Genomic DNA, 26,474 nt, shown 5'->3' with positions numbered 1-26,474 from the left:
GCTTTTCTCTTTGATTACTGGACCAATTGCTCTGAAATTTTCAATGGTTACAGATAAATTTTTTCTCTATAAGGCTATTTATTACTTTTATTTATTTCAAATATTTCTGTTAGCTCTGTGAGATTTGTTTTTGTTTGCTATGACGCCACCGAACGTTCTGCGGACATCGGACGCCATTTTATGTCCGACTGTACTACTTGGTGTGAATATATTTGTAGACTGTGATCTGACGGTACGGTAAACCGTACTGTACTGAGAACAGACGTGTCCATATATTTGGGCGTAGCTCTCTTTTTTTTTTTTTTACTTTCGGGTAACTATGACTTGTACTACCAATCAAAATAACACTATAAATACCAATGGAATTATTAGGAAAGGGGTCATGAGTGTTAATGACTCAGGCATGACGCCACGAGCCATAAAAGGTTGGAACAACTGTCGTTAGATGATAGTGACTGCCTTGCTCAAAGCGAAGAACCGAGTAATTGTCTTTTCAAAAAATTTGGCCTTGCACAAAATTTTTTTTGGGTTGACTACGCTCTTGTCTCATTGAGAATCTCATATTTTAATCCACTTCCTTTCAAAACAAGAAATAATTTGTCTTTGTAGGCCGCAGATGAACAATTGTCTTCGGAAGCAAACACCATTGACAGCATGCTAAATACAACAACGACAAACCCTTCGACAATTTTATGATATTTGGCTTTGAGAAAAGCTTGGACAAGGACATTAGCAATGTTGTTTGCCACAGAGAGAAAAAATGAGAGAGACAAACAAATTTGAAAAATAAAATAATAATTTTATTATATATTACAAAATGACTTATTGAATAACGTGTATAGGTTCTGAACTGTTAATCTCTTATGATTTCCGTACAGTTGTGCGATATTTTAGCATTACGGTATTCTTAGACTTGTACTATTTCGTCACACAGGAAGTCAAGATTGTTTAGTTATATTTTGATGAAAAAATTTGTTCTGATTAATTTTCAGCATTCAATCACAATCGACATGGCACTTCAGACCATGAACCTTGAATAATATTACGATAAATATCTTTACAGGTGTTTACCAATGAAATGTCAATATAATTTTATTGCGCACTAAATTTTTCTTTATTTTGTATTTTTTATCAATTCAACAATATTGATACCAGTACGACTAGATCACTAAATTCCAAAAACTAATTTCGTCTGGGGCAACACTTTTGCCTCCAAGTCATCCAGTTAATGGGAAAAAACATATGGTGGTTTGATAGCTCTTTATTTTAATCCTTGTAGTGCGATGCTGGTTGGGTAGTTTGTCAAAGCCATACTCATCAACAACAGCAGTGAGAAAGACCTCAAAGTCAAGATTTTTAAACTTTCAATCAGAAGTTAAATCCGTGGGTGTCGCAGCTCGATAACTTTGGTTCCCAGCGTCTTTACTTCGCCAGTAAAACTGTTTTCTTATTTTTATTTATGTAATTTATAGGCGATCGTTTTTTACTGGTTGAACCTGACTTAACATACGCAGTGCCTCCGTGACAAGACCGGGGTATTCTATTATTAAACCGCCAGTTCAACGTACCAAAGAAAAATAACATAGTGTTCTACATAACAATCAAAAAGACCTTAATCAGAGTCAAGCTGTTGAAGTTTTGAAGTTTTTTTGCTTAGCAACAGCGGTTGCTAGCTAGTTGATCTTCACTCTGACCGTAACGTTTCTAGCTATCCTTGACATGACAGTTTCATCATAAAAAAATGAATAAAATAGAGATGTAAAACGCTCAAGTAACTCAACCGTCAAAAAAGTAACAACAGTTAAAAAAATATTTCGTGCGTGAGTTGTGAACTGCTTCAAAGATTCTGGTAGTTTTTCATTTTTTTACCGCCATTTTCGCATCTCAATATAGCACTTTTTAGTTTTCCTATAGACAAACTTCAACTCGAGTTTAGAAGGTCAATATGATTTGGAATAACAATAATATACTGCAAAAATAAGGGCGAAGTGTTACAAGTAGTAGCACGAGCATCACTCACTTGCGACCCACATCTCAAAATTTGTATAAACTTTCTGTCATCGCCGATAAGATTCACCAACAAATTTAATTGAAATTGCACTTTTTGATTTCTTTGTTTTATTACACCATTAGCGAAGCTGAGCGCACAGCAAGATATTTTATCAGATATACAATTTAAAATGAACGAAATTATTGGTTAAATACCGATTAATAATTTTCCCATTTTTGTATATTTGAAAAGTAACCAATTAAGTAATAGCGGGTTGCAGTAGAAATGGCAAAATTGAACGAATCAAGATTTCGAACAAATGTCCATTTCTTATCTTTATTCAAATGGAAAAACTTCAATATGCAATTTTATGAATGAAATATTCGAATAGCGTTCCAATCCAGATCTTCACTCTAAATCCAAATGTATCCATTATTTTTCAAGTTAGAAAATGTTCAGAGACCACATATAAAATTGATACAAGATTAACAGCTGATGGTTCTTCAAACAATAGGACTATCATCATCTTTAAGCGGAAATTAACAGATCGTAGCTAATGAATTGCTTGGCAAAAAAATCACCTAAACCAAAACTAAACCCTAATCCTAGAAAACTAAATTCGATTTAAGAGGCCGCTGTAATAGCAAGCGCGTAAAATAACAAGCACGTGCGTGAGATCTAATCTTAAAATAGGCATGCTGAAAACTTTTCATGGGCTGTATGTTTAAGATCTTCGTAGTTACTAATCTCCGATGATAATGATGTCTTGGCAACCTTTTCCGTGTGGATCTTTGCAATAGCAATAATTGTTTTTGCAGTAGTAGTTATCTGGACATTCAGAAAACCATCCGCACTTTTTCTCTGTAAACATGAACGATTATAGTATTAGATTTGCTCAATTGCAACTTAATCCCCCCCCCCGTCGGCTTATGAGCCTCTTGTATGACCCATCTTAAAATTGTCATAACTTTTTGTTCAAACGTGTGAGAAACTTCACTAGCATCTTGCTGTAAAGCTTGTTTGTGTCGCTTTATACCAGCCGTTGATCGAGATACGTGCGCCCTTTTATCTACCCTGTCGCGATGAATATGAATAAAATTTAAAAAGAAATTAAAAAAAAAAGATTTGTAATTTATAGCGCTGTGATAGGCACAAGCGGGATGGACGAGACATCAAATACTCTCGAAATACGAATTACGTCCCTTCCAAACAAGCCCAGACTAACCTTTGAAGTGTAAAGAAACACAATATATTCAAGATTATGTGCGCGCTTGTTTTTGCGAGCCGTTGCGATCGTACAGTATCTTTGTTTGTTTATTATGTGCGGAGAATGATTGCTCGCTTGCTTACGTGCGGAGAACTCTTGCTAGCAAATTATTTCTCTTCCAAGTAATAACAGATTCTTTGTATATTTCAATACTTACACACATAAAACTCACCATTTAGTGGAATGGAAAATATGCGAAAAAAATGACACGCTTACCGTAATTACGAACACTCGGATCAAGCATGAATCATGGTTGAGTACGGCGCAAAAGTGTCTTATTGCTTTTGTTTACAACATACGTCCGCGATAAGACGTATACTTAAAATATATAAACTCTTACTAACTAATCATATTGTAGCCATATCTATAAGCACATAATCAACATCCCGGCTAAGGTTGGAAAAAAATAATTTGCAAAAGTAACGAGCGGCGGTTGCGACGCATAGAAAAGTTACACTAGGATATAGAGTGTATGTTTCAAACGTGATCCCATCGTGAGGTTATTATCCGCGATCGCATTCACTTCTACTTGGAAGTATATTCAAATTTGTATCGTTGTTTTTGTTGGATGTTTGATTGTTTTATGTGAAAATAATATTATCCAACAATAATTTTTGTAACATCTTTAATATTGTCGATGAAATGAATACTGCCTGCGCAAGAAACGGTTCTCCAGCTAAGCCAAAATAGAGATGATCTAACTTGAACATTAATTATGAAAATAGATGTACCATCGTTGTAGCATTTTCCTCTTTTCATGTAATACCCATGTTCGCATTCACATTCTCCATATTTACATTCGCTGTGATCAGGACATTTTCTAAATCGACATAGATCTAAGACGAAATAAAATAACATTAAATATTCACTTAGAACGCCAATTCTGGATATATAAAAAAAATATATATAAATCATCGTTGATAAAATGTGAGGCCACCTCCCGAGTTAACGGACGGTATATACGTGGAATATAGATATCAAAGTATAACTTTATCAGTATCTATTATGATATAATATTTGAAAACAGTGATATTATGAAGACTCGAAACAATGCTTAGATTGTATGTTAGAAAAATAAAAAATATTTGCATTATTACCTACACATCTGCCTCTCCTCAAGTAATATCCATCTTTGCAAACGCATTTACCGTCTACGCATTTGCTGTGATATGGACAATCCTTGTTTTTGCATGAATCTATACATAATCAGAACGAAGTAGTATGTTTTTTGTTGTTGTAAAATTCACATATTAACATTATTTCAATGAAAGACAATTGTGCATTGAACACCCTCAATATACGTAATTTATGTTCTATTGAATTACAAAATTTGTCAGATCAAAGTTAAAGGCTTTCTTTATCAAAAAAGTACAATTAAGAAATTTAAATAAATGTAAAATGAAAAAAGAGTGAGGAAAATGAAATAACCAAGTTTTTATGATTGTTTCCCCGTATTTAAAGAAGCAGATTTATTTTGGATCGCTGCACAAAAATAACAAGCTAATTGCTCACATTGTTTGTGTACTTTATTATGAAATCATATTCACGAAGCTCTGAATTACGCGAAAGCAGAAAAAAACTTGTAGCAATTATTGATTTAACCCATTTTCCTTATGCCTCATGTGTTATTCAAACTTCACGAATGCTATTAATCCTTACCTCTCCACAGATCGTTAGCTTACTTTATCATCTCTTATATCTATCTAGAGACACGAACTCTATTATAAGCAGTCTATGGCGTAGAAAATTTACTCGGAAGGTTGGGCATTGTAAGGATTTTTATGCAAAGCTACTTAATCCCTTATATTATACACCCAGTCCCACTATAGCCAAATACCGCAATCCCGCAATAAAATATTCAATAAAATTGACGTTGTGCTAAAGATCATCATGTATCTCTATATATATCTCCGGATTTTAGATAAATAAATACCAGATAATGTTTTAGAGTCTAAAGTCTAGCGTCTAGCTAGTACTTTTTGTAGTAGCTAGTACTAGTACAATTTTTTTGGATTTACCAGTTCTTGAACACTCGTCATCTATACATTCGTAACCACGCGCACAAATTCTTCCGTGGCAATCTGAATCAAAAAAGTTATGCTGAATTTCTGGTGATGTTGACTGTCCTCGTGTTTATAATGGGAATGATAATGTGAATAATTCGGGAAGTCAATAAGACAACAAGCCCGTGGGAACCGAATATATAAGGATTAAATTTAATCCAATAGAGAAACCCTATACTTTTTCGATATTTATATATGATCTTAGATAGCGCAAGAACATACAATTGAAGCCGTGATTACTACGGAGCAAAGATATTATGAAAATAATAAATTCTTACATCTCGGACAATGCTCTCGTTTGACGCAATAATCATCTTTCCTGCTCTTCTGCACATATCCTTCAGGACAAACACAGTATTTATTGTAGTCGCATTTGGTAGTGCAGAATCTAGGACGCAGATCATCACAGGATGCAGGACACCTTGTTGCACAGCTGTCAAAAACCTTCGGTTTGTTGCATCCTAAAGTTTTAATGTTGAAATTTTTGATTCAACCTTTTGTATTGCCTAATCGAGCGCATGTCTGCGCTAATTACTCATATTCGTACAAAATGAAACCAAACGATTATACCGACCATTTTATTTTTTCACTTTTGATTTTAACAAATTAAATATCATGCTTCGTTACAAACATGTCACATAATTTTAGATAATAGTTTTGTAATATTGTGCTAATAGGCTACAATTCACTGATAACATTCAATATAAAGACGATTTTTTCTATTCGAAACTTGATCGATTTTTATGCAACACGTAGTTCAGTTCGTTTTTCATCTCAAATAAAGTGTTTTTAAATCAAATTAGAATTAGTAATCAGATTTAAAAATAGTGCTAAATAAAAATGTATTTGAAACGGCATTTTCGTAACATTCTTCCAACATACGTAACCTAAGACTTACATTATAATTTTTATTAATCTATAATAATCATACGTAACCTAAGACTTACATTATAATTTCTAATAATCAATAAAACTATGTTTTTTTTTATGTCTGATAATTGTTACTTATAAATGGGAAGAAATGATTGACGTCGAATGTTTCTTCTAATTTGAAACTATGTACCATGTTATCACTAAAATGTAAAATGTCCCCGACAATACAAAAGTTACTTACTAACGCATTTGTCATTGTGTTCTATAAATCCTGATCTGCAAACGCATTTTCCGAGCTTGCAATACCGGTCCGGTTCACAATCTATTACATGACATGGATCATCTGTAGATAAAATTGCATTTAAACTTAAGTTAATTTTCATTCCAACCTTTGCATGAAACGTATCACAAAGGGTAGAGTTATTCTTAATCTCCTGTCAAGTACACATAAGTGAGTTAACTTTGTTATTGATTGCACATAATGTGAGAGCGTATAAACAAATTGTGTTTTTCGTTGACCAATGTTATATGACATAAAATATCAAAAATGCATAATATGAATGATATTTACCAATGCACAGATCTCCTTTCTTAATATATCCATCAAAACAAACACATTTGCCGTATTTGCATTTACTGTTCGGAGTACATTTTATACCATAACATGGGTCTGAAATACAGAAAAAAGTATTTAGATAGTATCCAGGTATTAGTAGTATTCAGATTAGTGACTCCCAATCGTTTTCGATTAATTACTCCTTTTGCCTATTTCAAACCTCTGCATTACACCCTCACTGCGCATAAGGGAGATACCCATTTTATGGAACTACTTTACGACTTTAATTTATACCCTGTGTTTCAGTTTCAGGTTAACACGGTTCACGGATTTCTATGTTTAATTTAAGCACTGGCAAATGATTGTACACTTTCGTTTTCTACCGTGGGTGACGCTTTGAGACCTTCCTAGATTTCTTGAACTTTTCTTCCCGTGATGTAGATTGTAGACGGCTGAACAGTTTTGGAGTGGAAGTGGTGACTCCTCTTCGGCCCATGGGCCGGGGCCACGGCCCATCAAATTGGGCCTCGGCCCATCAGGCTATGGGCCGCGGCCCATCAAGTTGTGTAAAGAAACTATTCACTTGGCTAACACAAACAGTCCCCAAACTCATAATAGAACTATAATGTAAAAAATCTGAACAAAATTTTGCCCTAACCCTAACCTGGTACACATCCTACAGGAGTTTATTTTTTGGTTCGAATATTGACAATTTTGTAAAAATTGAAAATTTTGGTAAGATAATTGAATTTTTCCTGACGGGGCCGCGGCCCATAGCTTCTTGTGAGTTTATACTTAGAATCTTGTCGGGATTGTTCATCTGTTGGCCTGCGGGGTTTTGTAGATAACTGTACTTTGACGAATCGATTTAATTCGATTGTTTATTGTTGTTTCATTCATATTGTAGCATACTAGCGGCAGTTGATTAAGACCATGTCAAAACAGCCTATTTATCTCTACAACGAAGACAGTACTCTAACAGTAACAACGACATCAAAACTAGTTGTATTTAAGCCTTCGTCTTATGGCTTCTTCTCAATGCACACACCTCTTGAGTTGTGAACAGATTAATGTTTCTTTCGACACAAGTGTATGGTCAGTAGCGTGCTGCGCTTGTGGGCATCGGTATGATTGTTATAGTATTCTTGTACTGTCAGTTGTTGATGAATTGAAGACATTTATTTGGAGGTCCAAACAACAGGTCACAACTTCAGTTACATGCTGTACTTAGAGCCGTAGTGGGAAGTGCTATACCCTAAAGCGCACTTATCCTACAGAGAGTTGAATTTTACAGCAATTCGTGACCTAGCGCTCGTTGAAAAAACACGGCTCAGCGGTTTGCCATCACCGAATTAGAATGTTATTTGTTGTTCATTAAAGAACTGATGGTTATCTGATAAATGGTCATTCAGAGAACTTTTTCTTTACATAAACAAGATGGTCTTAATTTGTAACGTTGATATGATGAAAAATTAAGAAAATCATGAAGACTATTTTGGATTTAATTATGGAGCCGAATGCCTTTGCTTTTTACTCCCAGAAATTTAAAGGTTGCAATTATGGCAACACGATTAGATTAATTGATTGATGCAATGTATTGTAAAAATCATATATATATATTACATATATATAACATAATATATAGCTTCATATATATATATAACATCATATAAATTCATTCCACATTGACACAATATTCGAGAGTAAATATTTCCATGCATTTTAACCAAAGTTTGTGTCATCAAAAATATATAATTTAAAATTTTCGATGTTGACTGGAAGTTTGTTTGATTAGATTAGAATTGTTACGCCGTTATGGTATACAATCGTTTGCTCATTATTTGTAACTCACCGTCTGGTACACATTTATTTTTGTAGCATTTGTATCCATAATCACAAATTTTCCCATCACAATCTGTAATTTGATTTCGAGGAATTAAATATTGCATTAATTTTTATTGACACAATATGCTAATCAGAATTAAAGTCAATTTTTTAATGCGTTATAGAAAACGATATTAAATTTTAGCAAAAGCCACTCTGTATTGTACAGGTCAAAACACTGCTTACACACATCAATAATACTTTACATTAGTGAATAATTAAACCAATCAAAGAGTGTAAATTAAATATAATACGTGGATATGTAAGGCGAATGATTACTTACATCTTGGACAATTTTCTTTCCTAGTACATCGACTGTCTTTTTTGCTTTTCTCAACGTATCCTGGCTTGCAAACACAATTTACACCTGGCCTACAAACGGTGGTACAAAATCTTGTATTCGAACCGTCACAACTTGGCGGACAAGCTGTTGGACATTCATCATATTGTTTTGGATGAGAGCAAATTGCTAGAAAAAATTTGCAGTGCGAAACTAATTCATAATCATTGCGGCAAATTCGAAAAGGATGAACTAACAATAATCATAAATCATAGTAAACTAATATAATTTTCACTCTTCAATCCGATAGTCAAACATCAACACAATTTGATTCAATTTTAGTTTTCGCTGATCATAAAAACACTAACCCACGCATTTATCGTGTTTCCGTTGATATCCTCTATCACATACACATTTTCCATTTTTACATTCACTGTAATCTGGACATTCAACATTTTTACATGGATCTAGAAAATAATTTTGTTAGTGAGTGACAATAACGAACATTTACAAATAAATGAAATTGTATTCAGCATAACACATAAAATGTAAAAATAAATCAGTTTTTCTGGGGATCAATACTCATTTGATTATTAAGATTACTATGCTATAATTAAAAAATATGGAAAAGAGCATAATTTATGTTGGACAGCAAACTCACCCTCTGGTACACATTTATCTTTGTAGCATTTGTATTCATGAGCACATATTTTTCCATCGCAATCTGTTTTGTATCATATTAGAGTTTAATATATATTGTACAAATATACAAAAATATTTTCTTATTTCAAGTAAAACACAAAAACTGTAAATGACTGTAACTGTAATGGAGTACTTTTTATTAAAAAGGTTTTAATACACGTATCGGTAGTTTGGATTTCACATTATATACCCACATATTTTTTCAACACATTTCAATTTATGTAGAATTAGATTCACAAATTATATCATAAATACGTTTTTAAATAAAAAAAAAATGTAATATGCAATGTGGGCAATATCTAATTATTTTCTATAAAAGAAGTCAATTTCTCTACTTTTCATAAGTGTGAAAAAGAATTAAAACAATTTAACTATTTTTGTTATCCTGTCAAATACAACTCAATAGTGCTCTGTCATAAAAAACTAGGCTTTGTTTGTTTTTTCCAAATGGTTGTTTCATCATTTGTAATCAATGACGTAGAACTTACATCCTGGGCAGCTTTCTTTTCTAACACATCGGTTGTTTGTTTTGCTTTTTTCTACATAACCATGTTTACAAATGCAATTTACTCCAGGCCTACAATTATCCGTACAGAAACTAGGATTCAAATCATCACACGTTGGTGGACACGCTGTTGGACAGTCTTCATAAATCTTCGGATGAAAGCAGATGGCTTGTAAAAAAATGAATTAACGTGAGCTTAAAATTATAGCAGAAATTATGTTGAACATTTAGCGTCACTAAATATCTCCAAATTTATGAGTTTACTTTGAACGAATACCAAACGTCCGAAAGATATTCTGTACATGATAAATATTTTTGTTCATTGATCAGAAATCACTGCTTAAATTATGACAGCATTGGTGTTTACCAGAATTGACATCACTGTAGGGATTTATAATCTGAGGCGACACTCAAACAACGACGGTATATACTGCATTTCATCACAGAAATTAATTTTCATCAATTAAACAAACACTAACCCACGCATTTATGATCTTTCCATTGATATCCTTCATCACATACACATTCTCCGTTTTCACATTTGCTGTGATCCGGACATACTACCTTTTTACATGGATCTAAAAAGTGTAAAAAAAAACAGATGAAGATTCACGGTTGCACGCATTGCGATGTGCGCATCGTGGTGTTGTAAATTGTTACATCACCCTTTTTTTCTCGTCGTGGATTCGTATAATTTATGTACCTGATTTAACACATTTCTTATCGTAGCATTTGTGATCATGTGGACATATCTTTCCATAGCAATCTGTAAATACATTATATTTCAAAGGTTAAACATTAGCAACAATTTGGAATTCTATAGAACTGAAAAATGAGAAAATAATTTTATTGAGTAATAAACGATCACATTATTACAGACAACCCTATACGTTATTGCAATACGAAAATTACCGCCTAGAAAAAATCAACAGTGTTGTAACTACGAGGCATTTAATTGGAAGAAGTATGAACATATGATTCAATGATATATACGAATCACTAAAATAATATATTTATAATATGGTATACAATGTACTCACAACGAGGGCATTCTTCCGGGCTGATACAACTGCTACTATCGTCTTTAGTTTTCAAAACTGTTCCATCGGGACAAACGCAATATCTATCACGAGAACAGTCTTTGGTGCAGAACGGGTATAGATTTTCACAAGATGCCGGGCATCTCGTTGCGCATGATTTGAATACTTTTGGTGGAAGACACTCTGAAAAACATTTCGGATGATCCTAAATTTTGTTATAATAAATTCTAGTCCATTTGTGACGGCAAGTTAAAAAAGTGGCACAATGGAAGCAGCAATTAAGTTCTTTGTGATCAAGTTCAACCAATAATGTAACGTTTATCGGCGATCTCCGTGAATTGTTTTTATGAGAAATAATTCCAAGTGGCTGTTTATCAGTTAGTTCGCAGTTAACGTGTTTTGTATCTTGTCCTATTATGTTTTTAATGACAACCAGTTTTAATCGTGCTTGAGTTGCTAATTTTGCCTAGAAATAATACCACTAACAACATAATGATAATAGCACGTTGTTATAATTGTATGTAGGATACGGTTTTCAGCTGCTTGTAGCTATGATATTTATATCATAAACAGTAAGCTGTTAGTTTCACTTTCAGGTAATCTTTTCAAAGTATAATAAGTGCTTTCACAGATACGAAATAGGAACCGGGAGATTCGTCAATTTTTTATATTCCTTATATTATACCAACAACGCGTATTACAATACATATAATAATTCTGACAGATTTTACTAAAAATAAATATTAAAAATACCTGACTAATGTTGAACACTGTTATTACGTTTACATAATATTAATAGTAGTAGTTTTAATCTGCCACTTACGAACGCATTTTCCATGAAATTCGTTGAAACCTTTTTTGCAAACACATTTCCCCCATTTGCATTCTTTCCCAAATCCGCATTTTATCCATTGGCATGGATCTGTGAAAAATATTTTCAATCACAACTTGTGTCATTTTTGAATAACAAATAAAACATAATTGTAAGTAGAATAGCATTCCGCGGAAATTAATATGCTATTGCTCACAACATCATGAATGCTAATATTTTGTTTTAAATGATATTGCTCGTTATATTTACAGATTACTTACCAACACACTTATCACCTTTCCAGACGTAATTTTCATCACAAATACATTTTCCATCTTTACAATAACTGTGCTTTGGACATTCTATGTTGTAGCAAGCATCTGTTATTAAAGTTTAAGTTCAAAACCGTTAATGACTACGACTGGAACGTGTAACGTTCTGGAAATTGGAACAATTTCTATGTTTCAAAATCGTGACTCATTACTGAATATTGACTGAATACCTATTACTTGGTGAGGATATCTGTTCAGCTTAACAAACTAGAAGAAAGTGACAAAAAATAAAAGCTATAAAGAAACCAAAATAGAACGCATTTTCGATTGTAGCATTTGTAACCGTGTGGACAAATTATTCCATAGCAGTCTGAAAATTATGAAAGTTTGGGATTATACATTTACAGATACCTAATGTATAAAAGTTGAAAACATATGAGCAAACGAGAATAACTACCCACAATACATTCGATTATACTTCCATCCAGACGACATCTAATACTATTTCCTAATGCAATTTGTCAATTAATATAAAATAATTGATGTCTATGTTAGGATTAAAATTCTTACAATGTTCGTACAAAACATGCTCAATATTAAACAAAAAGATTTTTTTACTAACAACGTGGACATTCCTTCGGATATACGCAATAGCTGTTGTCACTTTTTGTTTTCAAAACCTTTCCCTTCGGGCATACGCAATATCTGTCACGGGAACAATCTTTTGTACACGACGGATGCAAATTTTCGCAAGATGCTGGGCAGTTTGTTGCGCAGTCGTTGAATACCTTCGGTAGATGACATTCTGAATATGAAATCGATGGGTATTTTCCACATTATTTATTGTGTTTAATCGTACAATATTATTGCAATTTTCATCTGAACGTTTAAAACAATGCATTGCCAATAAACAGAAGATGTTGGACAAAAGACTTCCTTATTGTGAAATGATTTGACTCTAGAATAAGAATACCATAATGTATAGGTGCTTACTTGTGGCTATGTACTGGGGACTTTTCAGAAAAGTACTAGTATGGTTATAAAATTCACATTGCACATTAACGATCATACTCACTAACACACTTTCCCCGAAAGTCCTCGTAACCATGTGCACAAACACATTTTCCATATTTGCATACTTTCCCCTTTTCGCATTTTACCATGTAACATGGATCTGTTAATAAGGAAATATACCATTTCAAAAAATTGTTAAAGTAAATGAATTGATTAAGTTAAATTAAAAATGTAGTAATAAGGTGGCGACTGTATGATAGCTTTTCACATTTATTTTAAGGTTTTAGCATGAATCCATAACATCTTATAGCTGAATTTCTTTCGAAACCAAATACCAATGGTTTACGTCATGACTTAAATACTTTATTAGCACTATCTGTTAGTTGATTTTTTCTACCATAAAGTTATTCAATTGTATCAATGTTCTAGGTTAATGGTTTAAAACATTTCCAACATGGTGCAACCCGCTCAATTCACTGCAACATAAATAAACTTCTGTAACTTTTAGGATCTAGGCTATACGCAATTTCTGATTAAAAATGTATCTTACTCGTATGCAATCGTTCAAGTACGTACCTGATTTGACACATTTGGAACCATAGCATTTATAACCCGGGGGGCAAATCTTTCCGTGACAATCTAAATTACAAAGCATGTATTGTTTGTCGAATTGGAAGTTTAATAAATTCAAGTTGTATATCAAGTTTATTGCTGACGTATTTCATATTTTGCATACCTTTGACATTTTTAATATTTATATGTTTCAATTTTTGTTTACCTGTTGTCAATTTTTTTCATAGTTATGAACAAATAATACAATTTTTTATTTATTTCACATAGATCGCATCGTGCTTTTTGTGTGCTCTATGGTATTCCATAATTTTCCCTCGTACAATTGTTATGTGACTAATCTCTCACTGTTCTTCACTTATCTCTTATATTTTATCATTTATATTAAAACTGATGATATGGTTAAGTTTCGGGTACTCCTGAAGTATGCGCACCAACCTGAACCTTAATCTGGTACACAACCTGAGTTCAGGTTGTGCGCCATCTTGGTGCGCATACTTCAGGAGGTCCAAGTTTCGTTTATATCAAATATCGTCACTATGCCGTGTTAGCGATTGGGTTGTATGATTTCTTGATGTGTATGATTGACCATAATAAAAAATTTAAATAAGGTGAATAAAATTCAATGGTTGCTTAAAAACAAGATATTGAATCACATTTGAAAGAAAGTGGCAACAACACTTGAATTTTTTGATCAGTAATATCGCGAAGGAAAAACTTACATCCTGGACATTGATCCGGCTTGACACAGGAATTACCGTGTTCAACGTATCCACGAGGACAAACGCAGTATTTGCTTGAATCACAAGATTTGATGCAGTAGGGGTGAAAATCGCCACAAGTTGGTGGACATTTTGTTGCACAATCGTCAAACTTTTTCGGATCTTTACATACTAAGATCATATGAAAAACAGATTGTGATAAAAATTTGTACTTTTCATGTAAGACACAATACATAGATATATTCTGAAGATTATTTATCCGTGAGGTTAAAAATATTATTTATATGATTAATAACTTATATTTTACGTCGATTTATCTTGTTTAACTTTTTTCTTTTTTTGCGATACCAATTTATTAACCGGAGGAAAAATTTATATTGCACCTTGCAGTACTTATATATACTATGAATCTTATAGTAGTTTGAGATTGAATTTGAATATATATATATTTTTTAAATGGTACTGGATCTTGGGCATACACTTAAAAAATATTTTTTCATGACAATTTCCAACTTACCTACACACTTGCTGCCAAATTCATGATATCCGTACTTACAAATGCATTTTCCATTTTTACAAACCCTTCCATGATCACAATCAACTCCTTTGCATTTGTCTACACCTAAAAAAAGATTAATAGTGTTCTATGACTAGGGTTGAGTCTTATCTGTTGTTGCTCTGTTAGTTTGGTATTTTTGTAAGCCATGAGTTTATTGTTTTAAAACATATGAATGTAATATTAATTATTTCTTAACATGAGAAAAACGCATGATGAAAATATAAAAAAAAAAAAAAAATAATACATATAAGATTTTAAAATATGCCAATATTCAGCAGCAAAAATATTTACAACAACAACAAGGCTGAGCAGAACCTTGTTGATATATATCATAAACATAAATTTTCTCAAGCGGATGTAAGGTGTGGGGAACATTACAAATGAATATTTATTTTTACGACCGAAATCGAAAATTATACAAAGATAAGGACAGATTGTATACGTTCATGTTGTCAGAGTGTATACTGATAATGCATATATTAAACTTTTTTTAAAAATTTGCTTATTCGTATCTATTAATTAGGACCTAAAACTTGGATTGTTTATTTGCTGTGCTTGCGATTAATTATATGGTCGCATTTTAAAATAATTTTAAAATTCAAGTCTACCAAATTCGTCAGATGTTTTGAATATTTTGTATACAAACTGACTGTGTGGGCTTATGAATGTTTTTTTTATAAAAACAACAAGTAGTTATAATGTATGTTTAGAACACCACAGTTCAAACCAGGTTATAGTCAATTGTTAATAATATTTTGCTTTGGTCCGAAGATTATTTATCATAATTATGTTGGTGATTTACGCCTCAGGAAATAGCTAATTGGCAATGAAACTACATATTTTATCTAATATCTTGATAAAAATGAAATTTATAACTAGCTGTATTATCAAGTATTCACAGCTGAACATAGTATATCAGATCTACAACTGCAATTTCCCTTTTTACAAACCCTTCCGTAATCACAACTATACTTGTTTGCACTAAAGTTTATGCCTAAATATATACTATTGGTAGTGGGATATGAACAACTCAAGGGTCAAATTCATTTTGTTTTTCTTTTTGTAATCAATAAGATAATGTAGGTATATATATCAATAAAGTATGTAATCAATAATTTCATCCTCTGCAATTATTTCTTGACACAGAAAACGCATTTTCAAAAATATCTTTTTGTTTTATATTACAAATATGAATTTTTGAAGTGAATGCAGGCGTGGTAATTGTTAATATATAAATTTATTTGTACTTTACACCACAGCCGTACAGTACAGCCTGGCACCACCGAAAATCGAAATATAAACCAAGATAATGTCAGTTTGTATATGTTTAGAATAGCAAGGTGCGTACAGTTAATGTACAAAATAAATATTTTTAGGAAAATTTCTTGATTAATTTTTGTATCTTCAGGTCTTATATATTGGTTTCTTTGCTTTTATTGCTAATGCTAGATTGCACTTGAAATGATTATATAAAATTTAAAGTTTATTAATTACGATATTAAATAAGAGGGCGGTATATGATCACAATTATATTTAAACTATCAACAAGTATTGTTTGTTATAGTTGCGTCGTCTTTAAATTTTGTTTGACGCAACATATAAAGGCTCAACATATCAAGATGTATAATAATGTGTTTCATTCATAAGGTTTACTCTCATTTAAAACCCAGAATAAGTCTCGGATATGTTTTTTTTTAAATGTGCTTAAGGGAAGATGCCGCGTAATCACTTTGAAGTAAAGCAAAACTGTGTCTGAGCAAAGAAACTGTCAACAATTGAATGAAGAAAATTTAACATAACCATACAAAGGCATTATTCTGCACTTGTCAGTAAATGCAAGTCGACGCTTTGATTAGTTAAGTCCATATATATGTGACCAGAGAAAAGAGAGTGGCACTGGCTATTATTATTATATTGATATTAAATCAATACCGCCGTAGCATTTGCTTCCAAATTGAATCCCAGATTCACATACACACTTTCCACGTTTGCAAATCTTATCTCTACTGCACGGCTTTGCTGGGCATTTGTCATCATCCTCTGTATCGAAACGTGAAAATTGAATTAGAAAAATTAGAATTAAAAATAGAATTTTTTGTATTAAACAGGGTAACAACAAAAAATAAAAAAGTTAATCAGATTTAACTTTTTCTTGAAATAATATTTAATATAAATACAGCATTTTAACCATTACCAAGTATAATCCGGAAATTTCTTTTTGCGTAAGAATATTATGTTCAAGGTTGTTGAAAACCATAAAACGATTCTGTTAATCAATGGGCACAATGAGAAGGAAATCAAAACGTAAAATATAGAACAACGATTAGTTGGTTTTTCAATAAGTTTGAAATCAGTCATAGTCAAACTGTTCTGTTAATGAATGATACTTACCAACGCATTTTCCGTTTTTTTCTTGTCCTCTATTACACACACATTCCCCGTTTCTGCAAATTTTGCCCGTTCCACAATGTTTTGCCGAACACGGATCTTTGTCTGAATTCAAACTTACGAGTTCATATCCTACAGAGATTTTGATATATTTCATACAGTATTGTTAGCTTATTGGGAATAACGTTAAATTTTCTACCTCATCTTCAACCCAGATCACGTATGCAAAACCTTGTCAGGTTTTGAATCGGATATGATAAAATCATTCTTCTACACACAATGGCGTCAAGCACAAAATAAAATGAAATCTACAAAACATTTGTGAAGTACCAGCCAACTGAAAATCTTTATGAAAATAAATTAAAAAGTATCATGCATCTGTTTTGTATACATACCAACACATTTTCCAGATTTACAAACTTTTCCATTTTTGCATCGCACAAAAAAACATCCGAAAGCTAAACAGAATAATATAATAATATTAGGAAAATGTTTCATCAAATTTATTCACAAAAAACTGACCAGAAAGTACAAAATGGTGTACCCCCAAATGTGATATTGCCTGAACGCATTATTCACGGTCAACGTGAAAAAAACAGAATTGCAACAATAGTAGCATTAATCAGTCTTAATCAGTTGTTTTAATGCAAAATATTGATGCTAGAATCTATAATATTTTGACAAATTTATTTTGCATCGTGATTTTAGTTGAGTCACAACGACAGGGAAAATTCGAAATATGACTATTAATATATTACTGTATGTAAAATGTTCTATATCTAATAAAGTCAAATAACTTACTAAATCCCGATGTCACATCAAAAAGCGCAAAAACTAGCGTAACAACAATCAAACATTTTACTAAGGCAGCCATAATGTTTTTTGCCCGCAAGCAGTGCAAGTATGAGCTGCAATCCGCAAAGAATTTAATTAAAAAGTTTATCATCATTTTTTCTCGAAAAGTTGTTTATCGCCGCGGCATGTACTGCCTGCCTCTATTTTCATTTTCCGAAGTGCAACCAATGTGATGCTTTTACTCTATTTTGCCTGTGAACTTGATTAATAATCATATTATTTGGACATATAGGGGTGTCTGTATCAATGATCAACTCATTTTATTTCGTATACTTGCACATTCAAATTTGCAAAATGTTACACCGTGAATCATCATGCAGAACTTAACGAACAATTTCGATGTAAACTGCTGTAAACAAAAACGTGAGCCTATTAAAAATTGCCCATATAATCTATTTTTCATAAAAAGACCCGGTTTAATATAGTAGATTACCGAGTAATAATAATCACGATTAATTTTGCCCGTAGGATAGATTTTACTTAATATACTGTACATTTATCAAACTTGAAATACTTTGAAAAACTTGCTTGTTGGCATTCTTATCACTAAATCAAAAAATAAAGTTGCCAAAAATAAAAGTTGTATCGAACAACACGAAACGAAATTAAAGCTATCCTTGTCTCCTGTTAGATCAGTGAAAAAAGCAATTGACGCAAACAAACTTTATATGGATTTTACATTCGAATTTCGTATTAATAAAATAATGAGATAATTTATTTTAACACGAATTTCCGAAACAGTTTCTAAATTCAAATTTCACTTTTGAGTTGATTTGCTTGCAAATATTTAGTTTGCTTTTATTGGACGCGAAATGCACACATGATTCTTGTCGTCATTATGCTGTTGTTGTTGTTGTTGTTAGAATTCTTTTTTTCATTCTCATTATTGTTGTTACGAACAAATGCTTTTCTCATTAACTACTTACCAAATGCGTTGAAATTTTCAAAATTTTAAGATTGTAGTTTTCAGCAATATAAAGCAAGATGTTATATATATAGTCGACTTCACACAGTTCCAGTGTAACTGACAGACTTTCTAAATTTTTAACTAATCACAATTGTTTTGTAACCTTTGAGCAATAACATGTGGCGGTCCCACCCATATCGACATTGAGACAGTCTGCCTTAAAATAAATGAGATGGTGCTCAATGGTAACAGCGACCAGTTAGTATATCATCACGAATCTAATAAAAAAAAATGGCAGCCTCCATTTTGCTTGCAAAGTGATGCGCTACCACCAAGCAACGCATAGATAAACAAGGACTCAGGCATGTTGTTCTGGGTGAGTAAAATAGAAAAATAGGGTAGATATTACAACAGTTACAAGTACGTATTGTGAAGCAGTTCTCTTTTGCCACGAATGTGATGCCACTGTGATTTTTGCACTTACTTCAGGAAATGAGGTGAAAGTTTATTCCAGTAGGTATTTATGAAAAAAGAATTTCTGCAAACATGCTTCAAAATGTTTAGCGTATCAGAGAATTTTATTCATGCCTGGTGACAATCATTGACAATTTAATAGTTGCCAGCAATCCATAATTTTCATGTTGAAGCTTCGTCTGAATCACAGATTTTCAGACGTTTGTTACAGGTTCATTATGCGTAAAACTACCATTCGACGTGGACACAGATCATTCTAGTCTCGGATTTTACTCAAATTACTAAGCCCAGGTCATCTGTCTTTGACTTTTCCAACAATTTCTTCGAGGTAAGTTCGCAAAAAGTGCATAATAGATTGTAACGCAATTGCAATTCTTAGTTTTTCGACATTTATTTACAAGCAAGAATTGTGAGAATGTTACTTAAAATGCAGATGTTGAAAATATTAGTAATTTGGTCAATAAACTTCATAAAAGTAGAGACTACTACTAGGATAATAGGTTTTGTTTATACTGAACTGTAAGTCTTTTCACTTTGCTTACCTCCTACTTCTGATCCAGTTGCTTCAAGCATGCCCGAACGAGTTAGTAGTATAGAGATAAATAGGTATATAGCTTAATCTCTTCACACAAAATAGCAAGTATATTTGTACCCATCTCTATCATATTAAAAATTTATTGTAATAACTTAAAATGACCATTATTCTGTTTTTTCATATTTGCAATTGTATCTTGTTTTGCCTGAAAAAACTTACTTGCTATTTCGTGGAAACAGATCATGACATTCATATTTAAAATGGTTTAATTACCTTGTGTAGCGATCGTTCTCATTCACAAACACCTAAAATTGTCCATAGCCATAATAGTTTATAAAACAAGCAACTGGCCCTATGAATTATTTATTTTCCTGATAAGGTTTGTAAATTTGTTCTATCGGATTTGTATTTTATTCTCATAATTGTTGACGTTGCCTTTTTGAACAATAAATTTATTTCCACAAATAATTATGAAATCATGGCGTCTACAGAGAAAAATGTAATTTCACCAAAAATGATAATAACACGTAAATCGTAAAAAGATAGAAGATAAAATAAATTCAAAAATCTTTATTATCTTGTCAGATTGTTCATTTTACAGACAGATATTGGAATACAAATATTGATTAAAATCGTTGATTGAAGACCGTCATGCAATTTGTGCAATAGCACAAATGTATTGAGAGGAAAGGGGAAAATACAGATATCTTCTCGTCGAGGTGCTGGACTTCTCTGTTTTAGAATTGATGTAATTTTGACCCCTCTATTTCTAACTCCCAGTAATTTAGCTTAGAATCATATAATAAATGTACACTAGAAAAGTAAAATTTAGACATTTTTAGAGTAAATAATACATAATAGTTAGTCGTTAATAAAAACTTGTTCACGTTATCGCTCGCCATCAAATTGAAATCTAAAACTTCTATCGAAAAATAGTGTTCAAAATTCATCACTGTACAAGGATGATCCTGCTCCCTGTAGTCAAAAATAACGAAAATTATTTAAATTTTTGATTCCTGCCATTCTATATACTTTTGCTAATAAACAATTCAATAACAATGTAAGTGTCACATTTTTATATCAAGTTTCTTATACACAAAAAAAAATTGAACATCTATTCTAGCATTGTAATTCATTCATTTCTCGCACAATGCTCCGTGTCTCATGTTATCCGATTGCACGGTCACTATTCCTTGTATAGCGTTTTCGTCCAGTTTGACGAGCATCCCAATTTTATCCCATCCCATGTTTTTGGAAGAATTAGTTTCACGCCATGGAAGTTCTGGAGCCAATTCCCCGTTTGACAAATGCATAGTTTCCGCCTAAAATGCAATTGAATCAATATTTACTAATAATAATATTAACCAGTAGAAACAAAAAGTTAAGAAACGTGCTACTTAATTTTACGCACATTGGAATCCCAAGTCATTCCAAGCCAAATCATCGTCCAAGACATTGATGACGATATCTTGGTACGAACATACGATGCAATCAAATTGTAATGATCAACGGAATATACGCTTGCGAGCTTCCATCCAATTTTTTTGCAAAATTCCACAGCGTGAGTTAAGTTGAAGTTTTTTTTCGTGGGCAGTTTATTTAAAGGAATTTTGAAGCACATTCCGCTGTAGTAAACGTCACAATCTGAAAAAATGAATTGTTTTTTTGAAAATTCGTTTAACCGTTATTGGCAAGATATTGATTTACGATGGAGGAAATTAAGATTACGCGTGATCTAATATCAAAGTAAATAAGACCCGAATTTCAGGTAATATAATTTCAAACGTTGATATTGCAACCTGTTCTGGTTTATATCAAACACTACACTACAACATGTCTGAAGAGTAAGAAGAATATCGATATCACAGACTAACATTCCGGATTTGTCTATATAACATTATTTGGAAATAGAGAAGGTTAGGAAAGGCAAACAAAAACAAGAATTTCTTAAGGGTAAGATGCAATATTGAAAATATATTAACAACGCAGAAAAATGACAACGTGGACACTTTTTAAAGACGCACTGCTTGAGCTGTATTGAAATTTTACCCAACACCGTACCTACAATAGCTTTTCAAAAGATAATCAATAAATCAACAATTTGTTAATTGTTGTTTCTGGGTAATAATAAATGAATTTATATATATATATAAATGTATATAAGTTAACAATAATTTCGTACTTATTTGTTTACTGCTTCGTACCTAAAAGGTTCCCGTGGTTTAAGACCCCTACTATACGTGAATATTATTATTTTAATAGTATTTTATTATTTATATAATTGAAAATGATGATAAGGTGCTTTTCCAATTTTTCTCTACCAACCTGAATGATATTTCTGTAGCAAGAGCATGGATGCATTAAATTTCTCAAGTATCTCTCCAAATTCCACTTTCATTTTCTCCATTTTTGTTTCATGTAGCTGAATTGCTGAAAATGAATAGTTTCTACGTAAATAATATTCATAGAACGTTTTTTTTTTGTTTATTTACATAAATGCTTATTATTTATATATGTTTATATTAAATATAGAAAACAAAAAACTTTGTGACAAATTCAAATATCTGGATTACTTTAACAAATCAGTTCTTACAAAATAATCATTTTCAATATTCTCAGAATTTTATCTCTTTTTTTTAAAAAATATCTATTGCTTACTTAATTGTAATTCTTCAATAGTTTTGTTCATTCTACTGTTTTCATTTTGAAGAGAAATATTTCCTGGAGTAACAAGAGAACAATGCTAAGATATATAGACCAGAAGGTAAAATTAAAAAAAAAAATTCCAGGGTTCTTTTCGTGTTCATTAATTCATAATAATTTAATAAGTCTATTGCGTTTGGAATAAAAAAGAATGAAACGCGTTTACAACTTGTTACCTGATAACCTGTAATCCTAAGTACGACGTTGGTAAAAAGAGCCATATCTCGACGTACTTATATAACATATACAGGCTTTGATTTATTAGCAAGTTTCTTTACATGCTCTTACCTTTGGACACAGACCAGTGGCATTGTTCAATAGGACGAACTTGAATCCAGCTCGGTGTTACTTGTTCATTTTTTAGACAAATAGCAGGTGAAAAGCATTTGTCACCTGTAGTAAAAAAAATAAGTAACTTGTCTTCATACCCCACGATTTCGAATATTGTTGGAGTTGTTAATTAACAGAATACCAATTAAGCTGAAATTAAAAAAATTAGAAAATTTTTCATCGATTTTTATATATTACTTCCCATTTCTGTAGATTGATCCAGCACTAGAGATAACGCTTAAACACTTATCAACAACTTACCTTTAGCAGCAAATGTCACACATATCCTAAAAATAATTACGCCGTATACTTTCATCTTCTTCATCTTTTAAAAATTCAATCATACCAAACCAAATATACTAAGCAATTCGAAAAGACCTCTGATATATCTCTTAAAACTATCGCTTGTATACTTCTATACGTTCTGAATAATTACCTATTACATTGTAGGTATTTTTTGCAATTGATAATGCAACCACTTTTCGCAAGTACGCAAGCGTTGATTAAAATCAGACAAGCGCACGCTCGTTTATTAGGATTTCCAAACAGTTTATAAATGACTAATAAAGTACGTCACAATGTATTTAGAAGTTAAATCCAAATAAATTTTAGTTTTTTTTGCAAATGCTACCAGGCTGGTCTAATGCCTAAAATCACGAACACAACTACTTTCCGCAAATACGGAAGCGTTGATTTAAATCAGCACACAAGCGCACGCTCGTTTATTAGGATTTCCAAACCGTTTATAAATGACTAATAATTTGACTCACAATATATCTGTATTTCTGTATATGACTAAGGTATTCATATTTTTCATCATCAGGAATTTATCTTGAATAATTGAACGATACACTGGCAAATTGAGTAATATTACTAATTATTTTATAGCATACCACTAAAAACTGTTCTATTCTTTCATCACTGCAATTTCCGTGATCTGGTGATAAAAATTTAATGTTTTAAAGAAAAAAAAAACTTGGATTTTTTTATTGTTCAATAAATAATTGGTCAAATCATTTCACTCTGACAGGTTTCAAAATAGAGGAATCACCATGAGTAAGCAAAATTTACATTATTTATTCAAAATAATTTTACAATACGGTTTTGAGATTGTAGAAATAAACCCAACACAAAATAAATCATTTTGTCATCTGTTATAAATTTAAACTTTATTAGCGCTAAAAATAACGAAACACAAAATAAAATGTTTCCTGTTGCTCGGCATTTCTAACAAAAATTATCACGGTATACATAGTTATTATTTACTTTTTTGTTGGTATACGGCTGTAAATACAATGTGATGACATAACTTTACAAAAGGTCTTGGTATACTGCAATTTGTGAAATTATTTATTTGAGCAAATAAGTTCAGCTAATTTATGGTTTATTTAAACATGATATGATATTTCTTTTTTTATTAATAATTGCAATTAGTTCAGAAAGATCTGCTGACATTCATCTTCACGTTTTCAGTTTTTTTTGTTGGTATACGGCTGTAAATACAATGTGATGACATAACTTTACAAAAGGTCTTGGTATACTGCAATTTGTGAAATTATTTATTTGAGCAAATAAGTTCAGCTAATTTATGGTTTATTTAAACATGATATGATATTTCTTTTTTTATTAATAATTGCAATTAGTTCAGAAAGATCTGCTGACATTCATCTTCACGTTTTCCACTTATTGTGAATGGGTTGATACCACAGAATTCATATTCAATGCCCTATTTCATGACAACAGACATACATACCACCACACTTGAAACCTGGTGGTAATTATAACTTCGTTGAGGAATATTTTTTAGTAAATAAATATAGCATTTGTTTTTTTACGACTTGGATGTCATAGGTTTGTTCATAAGACATTGCACTCATGGGTATGGATATCAAAATCCTCACATTTTCACTTCACTATCTATCCTAGGGTGGTCCAAACCCAGGCCCGCGGGCCATTTACAGTGGCCCACGTTACATTTTCTGATATACGCAACAACTGGTGATAACCATAAAATAGCATTTTGTTACTGTTTCGTCATAAAAACAACCGGAAAATCCTTTGACACATTGTCTCATCACTAACGTCGTTGAATTTATTAGGGACATGGATAGCTGAGACAGTCAGTGGACAAAAGTGACTTCGGTAGGGTAATTGAATAGTGTGCTTGGCCAGCTTAAACTGATTTAAAAGTCAGTTACTCGATTATGACACTCTTGAATTAAAGTTCCACAAATTGATTCTATCTCTTCCTTCGTGAATATTCGTTAACAATATTCCAATAGGTTACGTAGACAAATAAATATTAGGTTCCATTACATTTGAACCCACGACAATTGCACCTGCATACTATTGCACCTATGAAAATTTTTTTTACAGATATTTGAACCCATACTAACCCTAACCCATGGATTTTAGCACCCTCATATAGATCAAATCTGCGGATATACGGGTGCAAATGTATGGGTTCAAATTTACGTGCTGGGTTCAAATGTATGGTCACCAAATATTAGGCTATGTCTGCAAGTTATGTCGGTGCCAAAAGAATATAATTTAAAACGGTATGTTATCGATGTTCGAGAGCACTTCATTTAGGAAAGCACTTTCTCCGTTGTAAAGAGTCTGAAATCTAATACAAGGATCAGGTTGGGAGACGAAAGATTGCATCAATGTCAAAGTCTTACAACATCCAACCTAATTTTTGATATGAAATCATCAATAAATAATAATTATCGAGAAGTATATCAAACGATGCTGAAGAGTGATGAGCTGTTTAAAGTCAACAAATCTTTGCAACCGACGTGTTGTCGTAAATATTCTTTTATACCTTATTCAATGCGCTCATGTCTACCGGCTTTATGTTATAAGCCAGTGGTCGGCAACCACCGGGCCGCGGCCCATCGCCGGTCCGCAGAAAGGTTACTGCCGGTCCGCAGAGAGGTGACACAAAAACGGACAAGGTCGTAATAAAACCTCTACAATCTCACCCACAAACCCTACGTTTAAAAAACAGCACCCAACAGTAAACCGGGGCGACGAGGGTCGAGCATTCCAAAGTGCTTGAACAAAAAAATATTTTCATCTCTTACGCATTCCAAAAACGGTTTACTCGATATGCCCTGTCAGCCATGCAGTTGTTAAGGGTTTCAATGTTAAACTCGTTACGAAACGAGTCGT

At 32.3% G+C, this 26,474-nt stretch overlaps 2 protein-coding genes across 2 annotated transcripts; both read right to left on the bottom strand.

The window, feature by feature from the left end:
- Positions 1 to 614: 614 nt before the first annotated feature.
- Positions 615 to 18,388, bottom strand: LOC120341751 (uncharacterized). Its single transcript, XM_078110849.1, has 26 exons — positions 18,298 to 18,388; positions 17,892 to 17,954; positions 17,500 to 17,601; positions 17,041 to 17,148; positions 15,067 to 15,171; positions 14,550 to 14,720; positions 13,834 to 13,896; positions 13,319 to 13,417; positions 12,866 to 13,048; positions 12,253 to 12,351; positions 11,984 to 12,082; positions 11,161 to 11,343; positions 10,824 to 10,886; positions 10,600 to 10,698; positions 10,104 to 10,289; positions 9,575 to 9,637; positions 9,282 to 9,380; positions 8,917 to 9,102; positions 8,602 to 8,664; positions 6,765 to 6,863; positions 6,435 to 6,536; positions 5,599 to 5,781; positions 5,276 to 5,338; positions 4,355 to 4,453; positions 3,989 to 4,093; positions 615 to 2,851 (listed from the first exon to the last, which is right to left on the bottom strand). Exons 1-26 carry the CDS (start codon positions 18,368 to 18,370, stop codon positions 2,733 to 2,735), a joined length of 2,877 nt encoding a protein of 958 aa, XP_077966975.1. The 5' UTR covers positions 18,371 to 18,388; the 3' UTR covers positions 615 to 2,732.
- A 2,473-nt stretch (positions 18,389 to 20,861) lies between these two features.
- LOC120343524 (uncharacterized) lies at positions 20,862 to 23,700 on the bottom strand. Its single transcript, XM_039412725.2, has 6 exons — positions 23,562 to 23,700; positions 23,259 to 23,363; positions 22,926 to 22,988; positions 22,593 to 22,697; positions 21,679 to 21,911; positions 20,862 to 21,589 (listed from the first exon to the last, which is right to left on the bottom strand). Exons 1-6 carry the CDS (start codon positions 23,623 to 23,625, stop codon positions 21,404 to 21,406), a joined length of 756 nt encoding a protein of 251 aa, XP_039268659.2. The 5' UTR covers positions 23,626 to 23,700; the 3' UTR covers positions 20,862 to 21,403.
- Positions 23,701 to 26,474: the final 2,774 nt, after the last annotated feature.

The sequence above is a fragment of the Styela clava genome, chromosome 3 (genome assembly GCF_964204865.1).
Source record: "Styela clava chromosome 3, kaStyClav1.hap1.2, whole genome shotgun sequence".
Taxonomy (NCBI): domain Eukaryota; kingdom Metazoa; phylum Chordata; class Ascidiacea; order Stolidobranchia; family Styelidae; genus Styela; species Styela clava.
Note: the sequence above shows the minus strand (reverse complement) of the source record. Positions and strands in the feature narration are given on the sequence as shown.